Source organism: Sus scrofa, chromosome 12, assembly GCF_000003025.6.
Source record: "Sus scrofa isolate TJ Tabasco breed Duroc chromosome 12, Sscrofa11.1, whole genome shotgun sequence".
NCBI lineage: Eukaryota > Metazoa > Chordata > Mammalia > Artiodactyla > Suidae > Sus > Sus scrofa.
Genome location: NC_010454.4, coordinates 27,976,060 through 27,995,579, shown reverse-complemented (window position 1 = coordinate 27,995,579; position 19,520 = coordinate 27,976,060). Strand labels below are relative to the sequence as shown.

The window sequence follows — 19,520 nt, the reverse complement described above, 5'->3', positions numbered from 1 at the left end:
GACTCCATATGGCTCTCATTTTTCTGGGATCAGACACTTTTCATGGCAGTGGCAGAGATGTGTGATGTTGCTTAAGTTCTAGGCTTGTAACAAACTGTCACTTCTATCCACTTTCCACTGACCAAAGAAAGTCACATGGCCATACTCAATATCAAAATCTTCCCATGGAGTTGGGGCTGGGAGGAAGTGAACATTTCCTGAATAGTAATTTATTCATCCACAATGGAAGAGCAAGGATTCCAATATAGGTCCTCCCAGAGAACGTTTTATGCTCTTACTTTCCTATTCTTTCCTAAGGAGCAAGGAAAGCTGAGCTCTGAGGTCTTAAAACTAGTTGTACTGTTAATACTTTCACATTACATGAAACTCGTCAGCATATTTTTCTCTTAACTTTAGTTCAGTTTGAAGACCCATCTCTTTGCTTTTTGCATTTTTTCCACTTTGGACATAACTAACCACAAAACTAGTGCCCACTATGAAAGTTCAAGTTTATACAATCCTAAGCCCCTTGCAACTCCTGTCTGTCCTTTGGCCTGGATCTACCAGTGGAAATCAGTGTCATTCAAAGGGACACAACGGCACTGATGTTCTTGGGCACACATAGGAGCCAGAGAATGCATAGAGACCGGTTCTAGATGGGGTCAATTTTTTTTTATTTTTTTTTATTTTTTTACTTTTTTTTTTTGCTTTTTTAGGGCTGCACCCATGGCATATGAAGGTTTCCAGGCTAGGGTCTAATCAGAGCTGCAGCCACTGGCCTACACCACAGCCACAGCAACACCAGATCTGAGCCATGTCTGTGACCTATACCACAATTTGCAGCAATGTCAGATCCTTAACCCACAATTTGCAGCAATGTCAGATCCTTAACCCCCTGAGCAAGGCCAGGGATCAAATCTGTGTCCTCATGGATCCTAGTCAGATTCATTTCCACTGAGCCACTAGGGGAACTCCTAGATGGGGTCAATTTTCCCATCAGTTTTTCCCTTGGGGGCCACTGTAATGAGAAGTCAATCTAAGACTCTGAGCAGAAAAATACATGATCTCCTAACAAAAGAATCACTGTTTGCTTGGACGAGCTATAGAGTGGCATGGATAAAGCTGGGAGATGACTGCAGCAATCCAAATGATGAAGCAATGTTGATCATGACCAGGCCAATGTGTAGGAAGTGATGAGAAATGAGTGGATATATTTTGAAGGAAGAGCCAAGAGCTTTCTTGATAGATCAGGTGTGTGATATGAGAAAGAGGAATGAAGGGTAACTGTAAGGCTTTTAGCCTGAGCAACTGGAAGGAATATTTTTCCATCAACAGATGGGGAAGATTATGGATGAAGCATATTCATGAGTGGGAAGGGAATCAGAAGTTTCAAATATGCTAAGCTTGAGATGGGCATCAAAGAAGAGGTGTGGAGTAGGCAGTTGGATATATGAGTCTGATTTCAGGAGAGAGAACTACAGTTATAAATGTGGAAGTCATTGGGATCCAGATGGCATTTAAACCAGGGTGAAATCATGGGACTGAGAATAAATAGAGAAGAGAGGCGGACATAATCTCACTTTCGAAAGAGCAGCTCAGATCCCCATGACTTAGGGTTGTAAATTATTTCTAAAGATATTTTTAAATCGTATCCTAGAAGAGTCTCTTCTGTGTCTGTCTCATCAACCAGCTGAGGAGGTGCAAGGAGGCAGGAGTAAGCATGGAAGCACAGGGTGAAATCACCACAAAATGGCAGCCAGTGGGCATGCAATCCATTTGCTTGATTTGAACGTACATTAGATGACTAGGGAGAATAAAAGGAATGATGCAAATTCATTATAGTGAGCCAGTTGAGAAAAATCAATGCCAGGGAATCCATAAAAGTAGGAAAGAGGACGAATCTTGCCAAAAGGACTGAAAATTTTGGAAGCCAGCATACTGGTAAAAGCCACTATACTTATGGGACGCAATGTATTCTAGTGAAAAGAGATAAAACTAAAGCCTGGACTTCTGCCACTTCTTTCCTGTGTGACTTCAAGCAAGTTTCTTAACCTCTCTGAGGTAATTTCCTCACCAATAAAATGAAGATATTTAATACTTATATTGAGAGGATTGGGAAGAGGATTAAACAAGGCAATCAGTCACTTGCATGGACAATGACTGGCATAAACTAAGGATGTAATAAATATGTGCTCCTAAACTATCCTAAGGTGTGTGGGTAAAGGCAGGTCACTATAATAACTAAATAAACGTTATCTTCGAGGTGAACACAGTACAACACAGGATACAAAAGAAACAGAGCTTGTTTATGCTAATGGAGCACAGCTCCTCTGTGTGAACCCAGGAAGTGGGTAGTAATAGCCTAGTGAGGTTCTACTTTCCTTGAAAGCTTGGATTTCATATGACTGGGAAAATCTTATAAAACACTCTCACTAACCCAGACCAACAATGAAAAAGACTAGCCTGAATTAATTGCAGGCTGAATTTAGAAAGTTTTCTAGAGAAAATCCATTTTATTAAAGTTAAATTTCCCTTCAACAGATTAAGGGTCAAGACTGAAATCGTGACATTGAAAAATGGATTTTCTGAATGGGTTTTCTTGAGGAGATACTGGTAATTTACTTGAAGTATTTTAATTTTTTAATGTAGTGTGTTGGAACAATGCCAATATCCTTCCATTTTGCTTGTGTTACTTAATAAGCAGACACAGAGCCCCAGTTATATAAAAGGTAACTTTCTTATCATTTGTATATTCACCTGATTTCATGGAGATGGCATTATTTTTTCAAAGAGATTTTAAGATATTTTCAAGTGGTGAAACCAGTGACTAACAGAAAGCAAAGAGCCTTCTTAGATGGGTAAGAGCGACATGACATGTTAAGTAAACACCTTCTTCCAGAGTCCTGGGACAGTGGAGTATTTTAGCAGCTTCATTCTTTTTCGATTTCAAATTTTGTTCATTACATTAGATAGTAAATAAAATGGTGAGCTCAGTCCCATAAGAACCTGACGTATTATAAATTCCAAATTTAAAAGGGTCTGATTATTGTCTTAATATATTCTAGTAAGGAAATAAAGGTTTAGAGGAGAACTTTTAAACATGGTGTTTTATAACAGTGCGAACCCTTTAAAACATCTTTTTTCAGTCTTGCCTGTTTAAAACTTTGCTTAAACCCCCCAGTCCAACCCTGGCTAAAGAAGAATGTGTAGGCAAGGACAGCAACTTGTAACTGCCTTATATGTCTCAGTTCCTTGGGAAGTGTTCTGTGTGCCCGCTTCTCAGAGGAACACAGTGTTAAATGTGATGAAATATCACCAGGGAGTTTAAGCATATTGTTCTTGGTGCCTTTCTCTATGCTTAATTGAACTTGTACTTTCATTTCAAATGAATGGCTTTGGAAATGTTTTCACAGAGTGCCAAATGCAGCACACCACTTCCCATGTTGCAGTAGAAGGAGTAACAAGAGTGAGCAAGGAAAAGGAGCATCTTACCTCCATGAACCCGATTCTCAGAGGCCCTCTTTTTCATTTTTTGTTTGTGTAAAATGAAAAATCATATTACTTTATTCTTTAGTAATTGCCTTTTTCATTTCAGTTGAATTAGCCTCAGATTACAAGAGGAAATGTCATTCCATATAAGAAAATTGCCAAAGAGTTTCATATTGATCAGAAGCAAGTCCAGTATTGATCTCTGGAACTGCCGTGCCTTTTTCTCACTGGCATCATTCCCTTTGAATGGGAACTTCATAAGCAGGAACCCAGGCGGTGTTAAATCTCATCAGCATTATATAAGCAAACACAATGCATTTACCCGAGGATGCTACTGAAGCTCAGACTAAGAGAAAGATTCCCCCACTATGTGATCCTAGGCATTTCATCACAGTGTGTTTCTCTAAAAAAAAATTAAAATTAAAAAATTAAAAAAGAAGAAGGAAAGAAAGAAAAAGTCAGCTTGACAGTGTGTAACTAAGAACTCCATATAAGATAAATCATAGAGTCTGCAAGAGCATGTCATAAAATCATAAGCACAGCTATTAACTTCTCCAGTCATTTGGAAGAATAAGATGGGGCTATAAACTGTGTATAAATATTCTATACCTATTCATTATCAAAGGGGTCTTCCTGTAGTGTAAAGATATAGTCCACACCTAAAAAAATTACAACCCTGTCATGCCAAAAATTTGACCTACTAAAGATAAATTTGTCTATGTAAGCTGGTTTCTTCTGAAGGATATTTGAGGGTCTATAGATTATTTTTTTAATCTGAAGATGACTTTATCAATTATTCAGAATGTTCTGGTTCCACAAGTAAGACACTTATCTATGAAAAATTGTAAGTTACTAGCAAAGCCACAATTCAAATTTAGACTTAAATTAAGACTCCTGTGTGAAGTCCAGAGCTTTGACCTCTAAATGATGATGACAATAGATGATAGATAGATAAATAGATAGATAGCTGATAGCTGATAGATAGATAATCTCTCTATATAACTATCCATGAAAATTTATTTCATGCCATCACTTCTTTTCAATAAATATCATTAAAGCAAGTAGAGGCATCATGATCACCCCACTGGCCTCTAAGCTTCACCCCAAATTTTTATCTCTCTGTTTATAAACAACTGATCTCTAGAGCTCTGGCATCTTTACTAATGAAGAGAGACTTGAGAGTTTGGAGAGCAGAATCCACCCTCCAGAACATTAGTTCTTGGGCTCCTTTCTGTCTACAATGCCCAAAGGATAATGTTGAATTGCACAAACCATTGGTTTTCTGCTGGCTGCTACATGGACAAGACAGTCCGTGGGTAATAATTATATCCTGACATGGTCATCCATGGAAGATGCCCCAGTGTGTCTTGACACCAGGGCTGAAAACATTTTTTGGATTACACTGCCTCTTTCCTGCTAAATATACCAAGCAAGTCTCCATGGGGAGTAAAGAAGGTATAAAAAGGTTGCTTGTGGTTCTCAAATTTCAATCCTTCAAAAGATAGACCAGTGATATAATGGTGGCCTTTGAGGCAGAGTGGTGAGTCATGAGGACAAGTGTTACATGTTTTCAGCAATGTAAATATAAGGGTACAGGCATGTTTGGCATAGAAACAATTTGGAGATAGGCAACAGTCTCCGTCTCACCCTGAGATCTCTGGATATGACATATTGGGGGTAGTGGTGGGCAGCATGTATTTAAGAAAATGGTATGGAGTGGAGTCTCTGAGACGTTTCCTCATCACCTGACAGATGATGTTGCCTCCTCCTCCCTTATTTTCTTCCCTGAACCACCAGCAGATAAAGCTGTTGGGCAGAAAAACATGTCATTTACTCATGCAACCAATGTTTAATGAGCACCCACTATGTGGTGGACCACTTGCTGAGGCTTAGGAAATCAAAGATAAAAGATGGAAGTCCTTCTTCCAAAGGATCTCACAGTTTAGTGGGGCATTCAAATAGGTAAGTTATTACCAGCAAGCTAATTCAGTAAATTTAGTGTAAAAGGAAGACACCAACCCAACAGGGGAGAGCCAGGAGGCCTCCTTGTGGCCAAGCAGTGTTTATCCTGGGGAAGCTGACCAAGAACACCAGCATCAGTGAGTACTAACCACGGGCAAGGGCCTGTGCCAAGTACTTGAAAAGTATGATCTCATTTGTTCCTCAAACAACTCTGTGAGGCAAGTACTCTTAGTCAGTTTGGCCTGTTATAATAAAGAAGCATAGACTGGGTGGCTTATAAACAACAGAATTAACTTCTCATAGCTCTGGATGGATAAAACTCTGAGATCATGGTGACAGTATTGTTGGGTTCTGGTGAAAACCTTCTGGGTTGTAGAATTCAATAAGAATTCTCACATGGCAAAAAGAGGGTGAGAGGGCAAACTGGGATTTTTTTAAAAAGGCACTAATCCCACTCATGAGGGCTCCACCCCCATGACCTAATCACCTCCCAAAAGTCTCACCTCATAAAATACTCACATTGAGGAGGTTAGGATTTCAACATATGAATTTGGGGGAGATATAACCCTTCAGTCCATGCCTGCTCCAACCATCTGCATACTATAGATATAGACACTGAAGCTCAGATTGTTACTTGTTTATCATAGGTCACAGAGATGGTGAACAGCAAAACCAGCACTCAGACTCCTGTATGAGGTCAAAGTTCACTCTCTTCACACTGGGTCTTTCCAGGTTCTACAGTGCAAGGAAATAAAAAGGGCAAAGGTGAAGTATGCATATTAGCAGATTCATGGAAAGAACAAACTGGTGAAGGAGGACTGAGGGAAGGTAGAAGCTGCCATGTTCCCTAAGAACCACTGTACACCTCACAGGCAATACAGGTGAAGAGAAATCTCCTGGCAGGGCCACAGCAGTGGAGTCTGGAATATTAGCACAATGGTGTTTTGGAAGGACGTTGCTACCCTGCTATGTGGGTTAAACCATGAACATAACCTCTTGCTCCTGGCCTGTCTCCGCCCCCCCAACACACACACACACACACACACACACACACACACACACACACACACACTCTTTCTCTCTCTCTCTCTCTGTCTCTCCTCAAATGTGGATGCAATGCAGAGGCTGGTTATAGTTTCAGAAAAACATAATCGTTCTATTTCTTTACTCCAGTCATGCCTGGGATGTCCCTCATTCTACTTTTTCCCTCCTCCCCACCACCCCTAATAAAATAAAATACGATAATAGCAGCATGCTAGAGTACCCAATATGCTCCTAATGCAAGCTTGGTTAAACTAATCACATTGACCTTTAATAAAGATGTGCCAAATGCTTCCTCTTCTCATTCAATATGTTAATCTTCAGGCCAAGTCACCATCAGAGAAAGCATCATTAAGTGCAAATCTGATCATGCTACTCCTCCACTTAAAACCCTTCAGCAGTTCCTCATTGCCTACAGGATGAAGCCCTCTCACCAAACTGAGAGAAGAACCTTGTGGCCTGTCCTGATCCCCACTCCCACCCCCGCCACCTTATTTCTAACAACACCCCTCCCCCTGCATCTTGCTCACATCTTAGCCATCCCTAGTGTGCACTGCTCTCTGTGTCTTCAGCTTTCTCCAGCATGACTGTCTACAGTGCCCTTGACAGCCACCCCCTACGAGCCACACACTGATTACCTCCTGTCATTCAAGATGCAGTTCAGGTCAGCTCCTACATTAATCCTCTGCAGTCCCACCCCCAGGCAGAACTGACAACCTCTCAGTATACCCAGTGCAGATATATATCACTGTCTCTGTGGCTTCTTACTGTATTCACTTAATTACGTGCTGCTCACCTGTACCCTAGCTGAGTGTGTGACACATACTAGGGGTTTAAGAAATGGTTAGAGCCAAATGACGAACATAAGCTTCCTGTGTTGGCACCTGATCTAATTCCTGAGAACCATCACACCAGTGTGTACTCTGGGCACCACAGCTTTGTCCTAGAGACATCCAACTGCATAAGGCAGAATACAGACCCAGCCCAGCCATATTCCAATCACTATGTCTCTCTTGAGCTTCTCCTGATTCCCTGGTGTTTTGATAGAAAGGTAGAAACATTTGAATGGAAAGAGGAAGAAAGAACTTTCTCTTAAGGTTGGTCTCCAAATCCAGCTTGACTAGCCTCTCTTGTGGGCAGAGCCCTGGAGATGAGTAAGCAGAGGCCAGGAGAGGATATGGCAGGCAAATAGTGGTCTTATTTACATCATTTCAACCAGTTGACTTATTCTTAATTCTGTACAAGCAATGGAGCACTGAAATTTATTTATTTATTTATTTATTTATTTATTTATTTATTTATTTATTTATTGTCTTTTTGCCTTTTCTAGAGCCGTTCTCGCGGCATATGGAGATTCCCCGGCTAGGGGTCTAATCAGAGCTGTAGCTGCTGGCCTACGCCAGAGCCACAGCAATGTGGGATCTGAGCCATGTCTGCAACCTACACCACAGCTCAAGGCAAGGCCGGATCCTTAACCCACTGAGCAAGGCCAGGGATTGAACCCGCAACCTCATGGTTCCTAGTCAGATTCGTTAACCCCTGCACCACGACGGGAATTTTCCTGGCAAAGATGGTTCTTTCTTAGCAGAGAAACTTGCGTTAACAATTTCTGGAGGACAAGATGGGGGTGGTAAAGGGCCTCTGCCCGGGAAAATGGATTAGCAATGCTCAGCATCAGTAGGTAGGCATGGGCTGGGGCCAGGGGGCACTTATTACCACCTGCTATTAGGGTCTGCACATATTAATTTTGCCATTTGTTGTCTGTCTCTTCAACTAGAATGAAGGCAGGCATCTATTCTTGTTCACTGGTCCACGCTCAGAGCCTAACACTGAGCTCAGTGCAGAAAGAAGCTTAGTGGATATTTGTTGAATGAATGACTCTGACATGGAAATCAGGAGAGATGGGTTCCAGCTCCCACTCTGTAGTTACCATCTAGCACTATGATCTTGGGCATGTTACTCAGCCTCTCTGATCTGCAGTTTCTTGTCAATGAAGACATTATTATATGCCTGGCCAATCTCATTAGGATGCTGTGAAGTTCCAGCTGTACATGAAACTCCTTTTTTAACCATTATACGTGCACAATACTGAATTTGAGAGACTATATCAACCATCAAAGAGTCAGTCCTTTCCCACTGGCAGTTGAACACATGGATGAGACTACATATGTGAACCTAGGGAGACTGAAGGAGCTGGTCTCATTCCCCTTGCCAGCCAGACTTTGGGTCCCTGTCATTTGTTGCCCAGGCTCCCTGGGTCAGCCACAGTGGTGGACACTCATGGCAAGCTGGCAGGTGCAAGACCCCCAAAGACACAAATCAGGGATCACTGGGGTACAAGAGGGCAATAGAAGCCACAAATGTAGGTGATTTATTATGAGAGTATATAGCCTGAGGGGGGAAAAGGAGCCTTGGGATGATACTCAGGAAATGTCAACACTGAGAAAATCAGGTAGAAAATTGGGATCCAGCAACAGAAGGAATGGCCAGAAAAATAGAAATTCTGACTAAGGTGATTTAGAAGCCAGGAGAGGAGTTCTAGTCATGGCTCAGTGGTTAACAAACCTGGCTAGTATCCATGAGGACGTGAGTTTGATCCCTGGCCTTGCTCAGTGGGTTAACGATCTGGCATTGCCCTGAGCTGTGGTGTAGGTACAAGACATGGATCGGATCTTGCATTGCTGTGGCTGTGGCTGTGGCTGTGGCTGTGGCGTGGCCAGCAGCTACAACTCTGATTCTACCCCTAGCCTGGGAACATCCATATGCCATGGGTGAGGCCCTAAAAAGACAAAGGACAAAAAAAAAAAGTAGAATCCAGGAAAAGAAAGTAAGAGTGTGCAGAAAGAAGTGGGGTGGGTCATGAGGAGAGGAGGAGAGATGTTCATTGAAACTTATTGATATATGAATTCTCAAGTACTCCTTAAATTTATAAAAATAGCACCAATGCATTGAATTTAAAAATCAGCATGAAATATACCACAATGTTAATGAAAATTGTTTTACGTGATCAGAGTTATTATTCTTCTTTTCTGTCATTTTTCCATATAGTCTGATATGTACTTAAGTCACTTTCATAATTGAAAAAGTATATTTAATAATAAAAGATACATGAGCATGAATACCTCAAATGGGTGTAAGACAAAAGGCTATCTGCATGGGCCTGACAGAGAGGGGATCCACAAAAATGAAGTCAGTTGTTGACCTTAATTGTTGAATCTCATGTAGGATTTGGCCTGACTTACTTTTCTGTCTAAAAGTATTTTTTTCATTGTTCTTTTAATTATGCAGTGTTAATAAATAATAACAGTGACCAGGCAATATTTTAACAGGTCCTAGAGTTTTATTTTTTTATTTTATAATGATTTTTATTTTTTCCATTATAGCTGGTTTATAGTGTTCTGTCAATTTTCTATTGTATAGCAAGTGACACGTGCATGTATACATTCTTTTTTCTCACCTTATCATGCTCCTTCATAAGTGACTAGATATAGCTCCCAGTGCTATACAGCAGGATCTCATTGCTTATCCATTCCAAAGGTAATAAATAAAGCCTTTAATGGTGCATTTCATTATAACTGTAAGGCTATGGGTCCCGTTCTCAGGGACCATAACCAAAGAGTTGGGTCTCCCTGGTGTCTTTGTGGTGGGGCCCATTTCTGTTCATCCATATTCACTACTCCATCCTATGGGAGGAATGTGCTTCCTTGAATCTCTAATGTCATCCTTGGCCATGTGACTTCTTTGGCCCACAAAATGTAAGCAGAAGTGACACATGCCACTTCTGGGATGGGAGCTTCAAAAGCCAAAATATGTTCCACCACTCTTGCTTTTCCTCCTGTCACTGTGACTCACCAGAGTCTAGACAGCAGCCACCCTCAGAGCCTGGGTCCCAGAAAATGTACAACGACATGGAGAAAGCTCTCAGCTGACCTAGGTTGCACATGTATATGAGCAAGAAATAAACATTTTTGTTTAAAGTGTTTGATATTTGGGGGCTGTTTGTTACTGCATCCCATCCTGATAGTTAGTCTTCTAGAATCTGAAAAGGAAAAAATTATCCACAACACCAGCATTTCCTCAGAATCCTAATTCTTAAGTCTTTCTTATTTTTTTTTCTCTAGATGACGCATATTTACTACAGGGACTTAATATAGAGGAACTATATCCAGAGACCTCTAGTTTCATTACTTATGATGGGTCTATGACTATCCCACCCTGCTATGAGACAGCAAGCTGGATAATAATGAACAAACCTGTCTATATAACCAGGATGCAGGTAAGCTTCTCTGTGGTCTTTCAGCTATTGGGCAAGATGAGGTGAAGACTGCCTGGTTTTGTGGATTGCCTGTTGTATTAGCTTGGGTGGTTTAAACAACAAAAACATATTGTCTCACAGTTCTGGAGTTTCAAGTCAAAGATCAAGGTGTCTGCAGGGTTAGTTGCTTTGAAGGAGTGAAGAAGAATCTGTTCTGTGCCTCTCCCCAGTTTCTGGCAGTTTTCTGGCTATCTTTGGTGTTCGTGACTTGTAGAAGCATCACCTCACTCTACCTTCATTGTTACATGGCATTCTCCCAATGTCTCTGTCTCTTTGTCCAAGTCTCCCTTTTAATAAGGACACCAGTAATATGGGATTAGGGCCTACCCCAATCAGTCATATTAGATTAGGGCCCACCCCAATAACCACATCTTAGCTAATTATATCAGTAATGACCCTATTTCCAAATAAGGTCACATTCTTAGGTACTAGGTACTTTAACTTTTGAATTTGAGAGGTATGCAATTCAGCTCATCACACCTATGTTTAAAGGATGAGTATCTAGAAACACTGAACTAATTATAGATGCATCCTGAGAAAGGAAAGTTATTTCCCAAAGTGTGCTCTACAACTCTAGTGTTCAAAAAGCAAATGAGGAGTTCCCATTGTGCCTCAGAGGGTTAAGAACACAACATGGTGTATGTGAGGATGTGGGTTTGATCTCTAGCTTCACTCAGTGGGTTAAGGATCTGATGTTGTCATGAGCTGCCCGGATGTGTCTCTCCTTCAACCCCTAGCCTAGGAACTTCCATATCCCACAGGTGTGGCCGTAAAAAGAAAAAAAAAAAAAAAAAAAAAAAGGCAAATGAGCAAAATGGATGGTATGGTCAATATGTTTGGAGAAGCTGTATTTAAAAAGAGTTAAGTATGGAATTCCCGTTGTGGTGCAATGGAAATGAATCCAAGGTTTGATCCCTGGCCTCGCTCAGGTGGGTTAAGAATCCAGCATTGCTGTGAGTTGTAGTGTGGATCCTGTGTTGCTATGGCTGTGATGTAGGCCAGCAGCTGTAGCTCTTATTTGACCCCTAGCCTTAGAACCTCCATATGCCATGGGCACGGCCCTAAAAAAGGCAAAAAAAAAAAAAAAAAAAAAAAAATTAAATTTAAAAATAAAGAGTTAAGTACATTTCATTTCTGGGAGAATCCTCAGGACTTTAGAATTATAATATATATGTCAGTCTCCAAGAAGAGGCAATATGATATGTAGCATTTCACAAACATTTGAATGTGGGATTTTTTAGAGTATCTGACAGTATTCCTTGGTGGGCTGGCTAGTATTCTCGTATTCTCAGAGGAACCAGGAGATCTGGCCTCTGAGGCCAGCTTTGCTAATGGATCATTATGTGCTCCTAGGCCTGTCACCCCACTTCTGTGAAGTGAATTCTCCTCTATATAATGAGGGAGCTAAATTACCTGAGTCTGTTCTAACTCTGTCATTGTATTGTTGTGAGGGTCTATAAAAACTCAGAGGAAAGATAAGCAAAGGAAGCAAATCCAATCTCTTTTACTGGATATGTACTTACCACCCGACAACAATTTGAACAATTTGAAGTGCCTGATTCTATCTGTATTGATTGGGGCTCTTTTCGTGACAAGCAACCTCCTCCAGATAACTTAAACTTAGAGAAAGGATTTATTCAAGAGATACCAAGCATCTTATAGAATTTAAGATCAGAACATGATGTCAAGCATTCACTGAAATCAGATCCCCAGAAGCCCTTTCTTTCTGCTCTCTCCTGCTCCCTCCTGCACACAGGCTTCGTTTTCCTATCCTACTAGAAAGCCCTCCTTAGCTTTAAAGTCTTGGGGGGAACGGGGCTGCAAATATTTTAGTCCAGCTCTTAGTCCATATTGGCGGAAAAGGAACCGAATTAATCCTACTTAGTTTATCTCTGAACCCTGGGCCAATCACTATAGTTTGGGTAATACCCATGTGGGGGAATAATCCCCTGAATTATTGAACTGAGGGTGTAAGAGATAGAAGAGAGAACACCTTCCACAGACAGAGAGGACATCTTCAATAGACAGCATGCGTGAGGACAGAGAGAATCACTGATTTGTCCAGCAGTGCACAGGAGCCGGTGAGTTAGAACCAAGGGTCCCCCCATGTCTGTGGGTACAAGTGAACCCATGGATCAAGTCTTTGAAGGGCTCAGGGCCCTTCCCTACACAGCTGGCATTGCCTGGGTTGGCCATGGTCTGCATGCTCTTACCTTTTCCCTAGAACGTTTAAGAGGACAGGTGGATCTCACATCTGTTTCTCTCTCCTCAGATGCATTCCTTACGCCTGCTCAGCCAGAATCAACCATCTCAGATCTTTCTGAGCATGAGTGACAACTTCAGGCCCGTCCAGCCTCTCAACAACCGCTGCATCCGCACCAACATCAACTTCAGTTTACAAGGGAAGGACTGTCCAAATAACCGGGCCCAGAAGCTTCAGTATAGAGGTGGGTTCAGTGGCTCTGAGGACAGTGGACACAGGCCAGAATCCAGTTCTTCCTGCTTATACCTGCTCGAAAAGGCCTAGCATTAACACCCATTATAGGAATTATGATTATAAGTGACAGTAAAACTACCATCTTCCATTTGCATGGTGCTTTTCTATTGAAAAAGCCTGTATTTCACAGACAGAGATAGAGATTGAATCTTTAAATCTCTTCTGGTTCAGGCAAGACAGGCTTTTTATTGCCATTTTACAGAGGAGCCCAGAGAGGTTGATCTTCCCAAGGTTATGTGTTAATTCAGGACAGCTAGAAGCGTTAGACCTTTTAGTTATATATACAATAGCTCACCCTAAAGGTGAGCAAATATCTCTGGATTCCAGGGCATCGGGACCCAATGATGTCTGTGCATGAATGCATCTTTTTTCCAGTGCTACTTCCCTAGAAGTGACTATAATTCCTACTAAAGGGGAACTCAAGATGCCTCCCACCTCCCATAACCCTTTGGTTCATGCCCATCCCTCTCTCTTTCCTCCTACATGCTAAGTGTCTGTTGATTGTTGTAGTAAACCCTCAACACGGAAAGGAAGGTGGAGGCAGGATAGTGTTGTGGGGATGCCCCCCGCCAGGAGTCGGGACACCCAGGTTCCAAGCCTGGTTCTGACATTAACAAGCCATGCAAACCCAGCCAAATCATTCACCTTTCTGGACCTGGCTGCTTTCATGATAGTCCCTATATTGTCTACTTCATGACTTGTTGTGAGAAGCAAATGAGAGCCTGGATGGGGAAGCCCTTTGTAGCAATAATGTGCTGCCTAAATGTGGGGACTATGGATGTTACCAGGCAGCTGCCACCACTACCCCCCTCTTTATCTCTCCTACTTCCACCACATTATTTTTCTCTCTCAAACACACCCAGAGTGCCAAAACTATAATTTTCTGTTCCCTTCCAGCCGGAACTACCAGACAAATAAATATTCAGCTCATTTATTCATTGAGACTTCTCTTTATCCAACATCTCTGTATTGTTCACCTACTATGTGCTGGCCACTTAGCTAGATGATAGGGATACTGTGGTGATAAAGACAGATATGACCCTGTCCAGGCAGAATTTGCAGCCAAAGAATAGGGTCAGCAAACTTTTTCTGCAAAGGGCCAGATGGTTTATATTTTAGACTTTGTGAGCCATGCAGTCTCTGCCACACTCTGCTGTTGTAGTGTGAAAGCAGCCAGAGGCAATATGTGAATAAATGGGTGTGGCGGTGTTCCAAAAAAACTCCATTTGCAAGAGCAGATCACAGCTAGATTTGGCCTGCAGGCTGTCAATTGCCCACCCCTGGTCTAAAGCAATGCCATCCGTGACAACTTTCTGAGATGATGGGAATGTTCTATATCTGCATTGCCCAATATGTGGCTTATTGAACATCTGAAGTGTGGCAAGTATGACGATGCCACTAACTTTTTTATTTTATTTAGTTTTACTTGATTGAGACTTATAGCAGCCATCTGTAGCTAGTTACAGCCATACTGGATAGCTCAGGCCTAGAGGTTCATAAGAAAGTGGAGGGACTAGTTGGGATACGTGGAAGTAAGCATGTACTTTCAAAACTGTTCCTTCCCCTTTGGCGTAAGCCCCCCAAATTGTGTGTGAATTAATCCAGTTTTGCTTTGTTCTTTGTTGTTTGTGTGTTTTGTTTTGTTTTTTCTTCTCTCTCTTTCCAGTAAATGAATGGCTCCTCAAGTAGGGAACTAAGCCAAGAAGAATCCCACCTCAGTGAAATGCTACAACTGTGAATTGACGTAACCTAAACTGTCCCCCTTCTTTCTTCTCTCTCCTTCCCTCCCTCAAGCCTCATTCACTCTTTGGATTGGCCCTTTCTTCATGAAAAATGTCTGAAAAACCTTGGCAGAGGAACACATCTCTTACACACACTCACAAACACACACACAAGCACTCACACATACATACACACACATGCCAACATGTCTACACTCACGCAGCCTTCAAGATGGGAAATCAAGTTTCAGAAACAAAAGGCTCATTCATAAGAAGTCTTAAAAGACAATAACCAGTTAGCCTGATTACAATTTTGATACTCTCTTCCTGAACAAATAAATCCACCCAATGAGACTGTTCAGCCTTTGTACATACAAAATTCTTCCAAAAGAGAGAGAGGTGAAAACACAGTTCTGACAGCACCAAGAGGACTCTGTTCTTTGCATCAAGTAATCTCGGATAGTGTCCTAAGATCCTTTGAGGGTGCTGGTGACGAGTGAAGCAGAACAAAGTTGGACAAGGACACTAATTTCTAGATCATGATTCTTCTGTTTACTCAACAATTTAAAAAGAAAACAAGGACAGACATCAAAGAGATACACATTGTATATATATCACCACAGACTATTAAAAAAAGGAATCATTGCCCTTCTTCGTCACATATCTGTAGTAGGATTTGCCAAGATCAGATTGATCCATTTGCTGTTTCTTGTTTTCCAAAGGTCATACATTGTGTTTGATTATTGTTAACAGCTCAATAAATGTGTTTAACGAGTTAATTTCATTTTTCTGGCTTTGGTCTGTTCTCCTTCCTTATAGGCTAAGCCCTGGCTCCATGCAACTACATTCTTTGCTTTCACTTGTTCCTTGATCTACATGTTTTGTTCATTTGCAGCCAGTTTTTACTGAGTTTGTGGCAATCAGGAATGCATTTGCTAAGCAAGCTTAATTTTAATTCCACTCCATGGCTTGATCATTCATACAAGGTGAGCTTCAGCCTGAGATAGCAGGCAACAGATTTCTTGCGTTTCAAAACTGCCACTACCCACGCCACCCCTGCCCCCACCATGATGTTCCCTTGAAGGAATGCACTTTGCCTTGTAAATTCCTGGGAAAGGGGTGTCTTTTCTCTCCAGGTGCAGCTGGATCTCACAAAGTATAAATGAATGCCTTTCTTTTCTTGTTTATAATGGTCACTCACTGTGTTTGGTTACTGTCAAGAAATCAATAAATGTGTTTAACAAGTTACCCAGTACCCTTGTCTGAGTTTATTGAAGAGGAGGATGCTCCCCTGCTGAGGCCTCTGAGTCCTGCTGTGTCCACAAGCAATTGCATTACGGCCAACAGGGCAGCCAGAGCCGCCAGAACAGCCTGTCTGGTCATTCCCAGAGTCAGGTAATTAATACCCTGTTGAGAAAACATATAGGCTTAGCTGCTGGAAGGGAGGACTTGGATGTTCATTCAGTGGCCAAATTAAAAATAACTTTCATCTCTCCTTTCTGTCACAGCCTCCAGAAAGCGGGAAAGTACAGGCATTCAGGGTCTGTGCAAATGGAAACATTCACAAGTATGCCGAAAACTTCAGCCAAGTGGCTAGGTATATTGATGATGAAAAAAAATCAAAGAGCCAGATATTTCATATTTAAAATAATACACTTAATTGGATTTTTTTTTCACTTTTTGCACCAATGTTAGTTAGATGATGGTCTTAGCCATGATGACATATGAGCAATCATATTTTTCCAGAAAACCAAATCTGTCTGCAAAGATTTGGTGGCAGTCTTTTTTTATATGGCTTGCCTCTTCCTTGCTGAGTCAGATTCTTCTTTAGGCTCCAAGGGCAGGCAGCAATACAGTATGTCAACAAGGCCTGGCTTTACATCGTCACTCTACCACTTTCTTGCTGTATAATCCCAGGCAAGTTTCTTTACATCTCTGATCTGTATACTGAGGGTACTAATAACTGCCTCCATGAACTGCGAGACTTAAATACTATATAGCTATTTAAAGCAGCTAGCACAGGAGTTCCCGTCGTGGTGCAGTGGTTAACGAATCCGACTAGCAACCATGAGGTTGTGGGTTCAATCCCTGGCCTTGCTCAGTGGGTTAAGGATCCGGTGTTGCCGTGGGCTGTGGTGTAGGTCACAGACGCAGCTCAGATCCTGCATTGCTGTGGCTGTGGCGTAGGCTGGTGGCCGTAGCTCCGATTGGACCCCTAGCCTGGGAATCTCCATATGCCAAGGTCATGGCCCTAGAAAAGGCAAAAAGACAAAAAATAAATAAAATAAATAAAATAAAGCAGCTAGCACAATACCTGCAAGATTTATTCTGTAAATAGTGCCTATACTGCACATGTGTGGCCTACCTATTGGAGGTTTTTGGACTAGACTACACCTTCCTCTACAGGGAGAGGCTGGCATCTATCACAAAAGGGGCATCGAATTAATACCAGACGAAAGCAATAGACACCCAGCTGACAGCACGTAAGTGAACACCTAAAGTGTATCAGGGCAAAGAGGAAAGAACACCAGTAAGAAAAGACAAGGGCCTGGGTTTCTAGGCTTCCTTCTGTTACCAGCATCCTCTGCAACTTTGGGCTCATGAACTGCCCTCCCTAGAACAGGGTTTTTATCTATATGTGACTTGGATACAAAACCTCTCTATTATCCCCTCACTCTATCTCTTATTCAGTTCTCAGTCCAGGGAGAACAAAGGAAAACTCTAGGTTCTCACCTCTGGGGGTCCCTGAGCATAGACAGAATTTGTCTCTGGTCAAAACAGAATTTGAAATGGCATGAACTAGCCACCAACCAGGCCCATCCTAAGTGTTCTTTGTCCCCACAATAGTTTCCCAAAGTAGAAAAAGGAATCCAGGCCAGGGATAGAATCCAGCCGCAGCTGTGACCCTGGATCTTTTAACCCACTGCACCAAGCCGGGAATTGAACCCAAACCTCTTCAGCAACCCAAGCTGCTGCAGACAGGTACTTAACCTACTATGCCATAGCAAGAACTCCCTGAAGTAACTTTAAAAGCACCAAAGTCCTGACAGGTGGCCTGGTGAAGTCATCAAGGAACAAAAATACTCTCTGATATTTTGGGTCCATGGTGGAGCCATGGATGGACAGGCCACAGTGCTGTTGTGCTATGCGGGGTGTGCAGGCCAGCTGGTTTTGCCCGTTTGAGCCTCAGGCTCACATGAACATTTGCTCCCCCTGGAAAGGATAACTAGACATTGCAGGAAACTATATGTTGAGCCCCAGTTTCCTCCTGAGCAAAATAGGGGAGGGAGGTAAATACACACAGAAGAGAGGTGTAGGCAAATTGTGTGAGAAAAAGAGAAGGCACAGTGTGGCGATCCACAGCTCCCCTCTCAAGGACACACATTCTCCATGGTTTCCAAGACCATTTAGGGCCTTTTTCCCAATCCCCTCAGTGGCAGCAGGGTTTCCATGGTGATGTCAGAACCACTACAACTCACTGCACCACGTCTGTCTGGAATGAGAATCACTTGGAGTTTGGGCAGGAGCATGGCCCCAGCCCTCGACCACCCATACCAGGCTGAAGGGTCTGACAGAGGACCATCAGTTAACACATGCCAACCTTTCCCAGGAGTCCTTACTCAGCCTTTTGGTCCCCAGAGCACTTGTCGTTCACAAAAATTTCCCAGTTTTCCTGTTCCAGGAAGCCTAAAAGGAGTATCTCTAGGAGTAGAAACTTACTTTAACATTATTCACCAATTAGCACAATTGAACAGAAGGAAAGATCTGCCACAACCCCAGCCAAGGAAATGTATTAATAAAATACACCATGGATTATACATTTCCTGTGGGCCAAGCTCTGTACTAAGGAACTTACAAATATCATCTCATTTCACCCACACAGCAACCTGTAAGGTGATCACCACTGTTATGTTATAAATGCAAAAACTTTACTTCTTAAAGATTGGGGACATGCTCAGGTTCACACAGACATTAAGTGGTAAAGTCAGACTCAGCTCTTCTAAGCCAGTGGTTCTCAAAGTGCGGCCCTGACCATCACTGGGAAACTGGTTCGAAACACAAATACTTAGATGACAATGCAGACCTACTGACACTCTAGGGTGGGACCCAGCCATCTGTGTTTGAACAACTATCCAGGTGATTCCGACAAATGCTCACACGTGAGAACCACTGTAAATCCAGCTCCTCCCGATCTTGACTACATGTTAGAATCTCCAGTAGTGCCCAGGCTGTCCTGCCCACCACTGAAGTCAGACTGTCTGGAGGTAGGGATTTGTACAAATCCCCAGATGATTCCTATGTGCAGCAAAGTTGGGAAACACATTCTTGTCTGAAGGACTGTCTCAGAGGAGGGCTCTCCTGTAAGGTGGTTCCGTGGGCACCCAGGGGCCAGGATTACCCAGCAAGTCTTCCCTTTTCACAATCACATCCCCACCGCTGTGCATAATAAATTTTTAGATGGTCTCTGAACATTCCCCAACCCCTTTTCCTTTCCCAAATCTTCAATCAACAAGTC

General features: G+C 42.3%; 1 protein-coding gene across 4 annotated transcripts in view; it reads left to right on the top strand.

Annotated features, from left to right (window-relative positions):
* Positions 1–16,259, top strand: part of CA10 (carbonic anhydrase 10) — a 639,702-nt gene extending 623,443 nt beyond the window's left edge. For 3 of the 4 annotated variants that reach the window (XM_021067240.1, XM_021067242.1, XM_021067241.1), the window contains 3 exons: positions 10,593–10,747; positions 13,059–13,233; positions 14,950–15,788. In XM_021067240.1, the coding sequence (XP_020922899.1) occupies positions 10,593–10,747; positions 13,059–13,233; positions 14,950–14,972 (353 nt within the window). In that variant the 3' untranslated portion in view covers positions 14,973–15,788. Of the gene's footprint in view, positions 1–10,592; positions 10,748–13,058; positions 13,234–14,949 lie in introns of all 4 variants that reach the window. The other variant, XM_021067239.1, reaches the window with a different exon arrangement.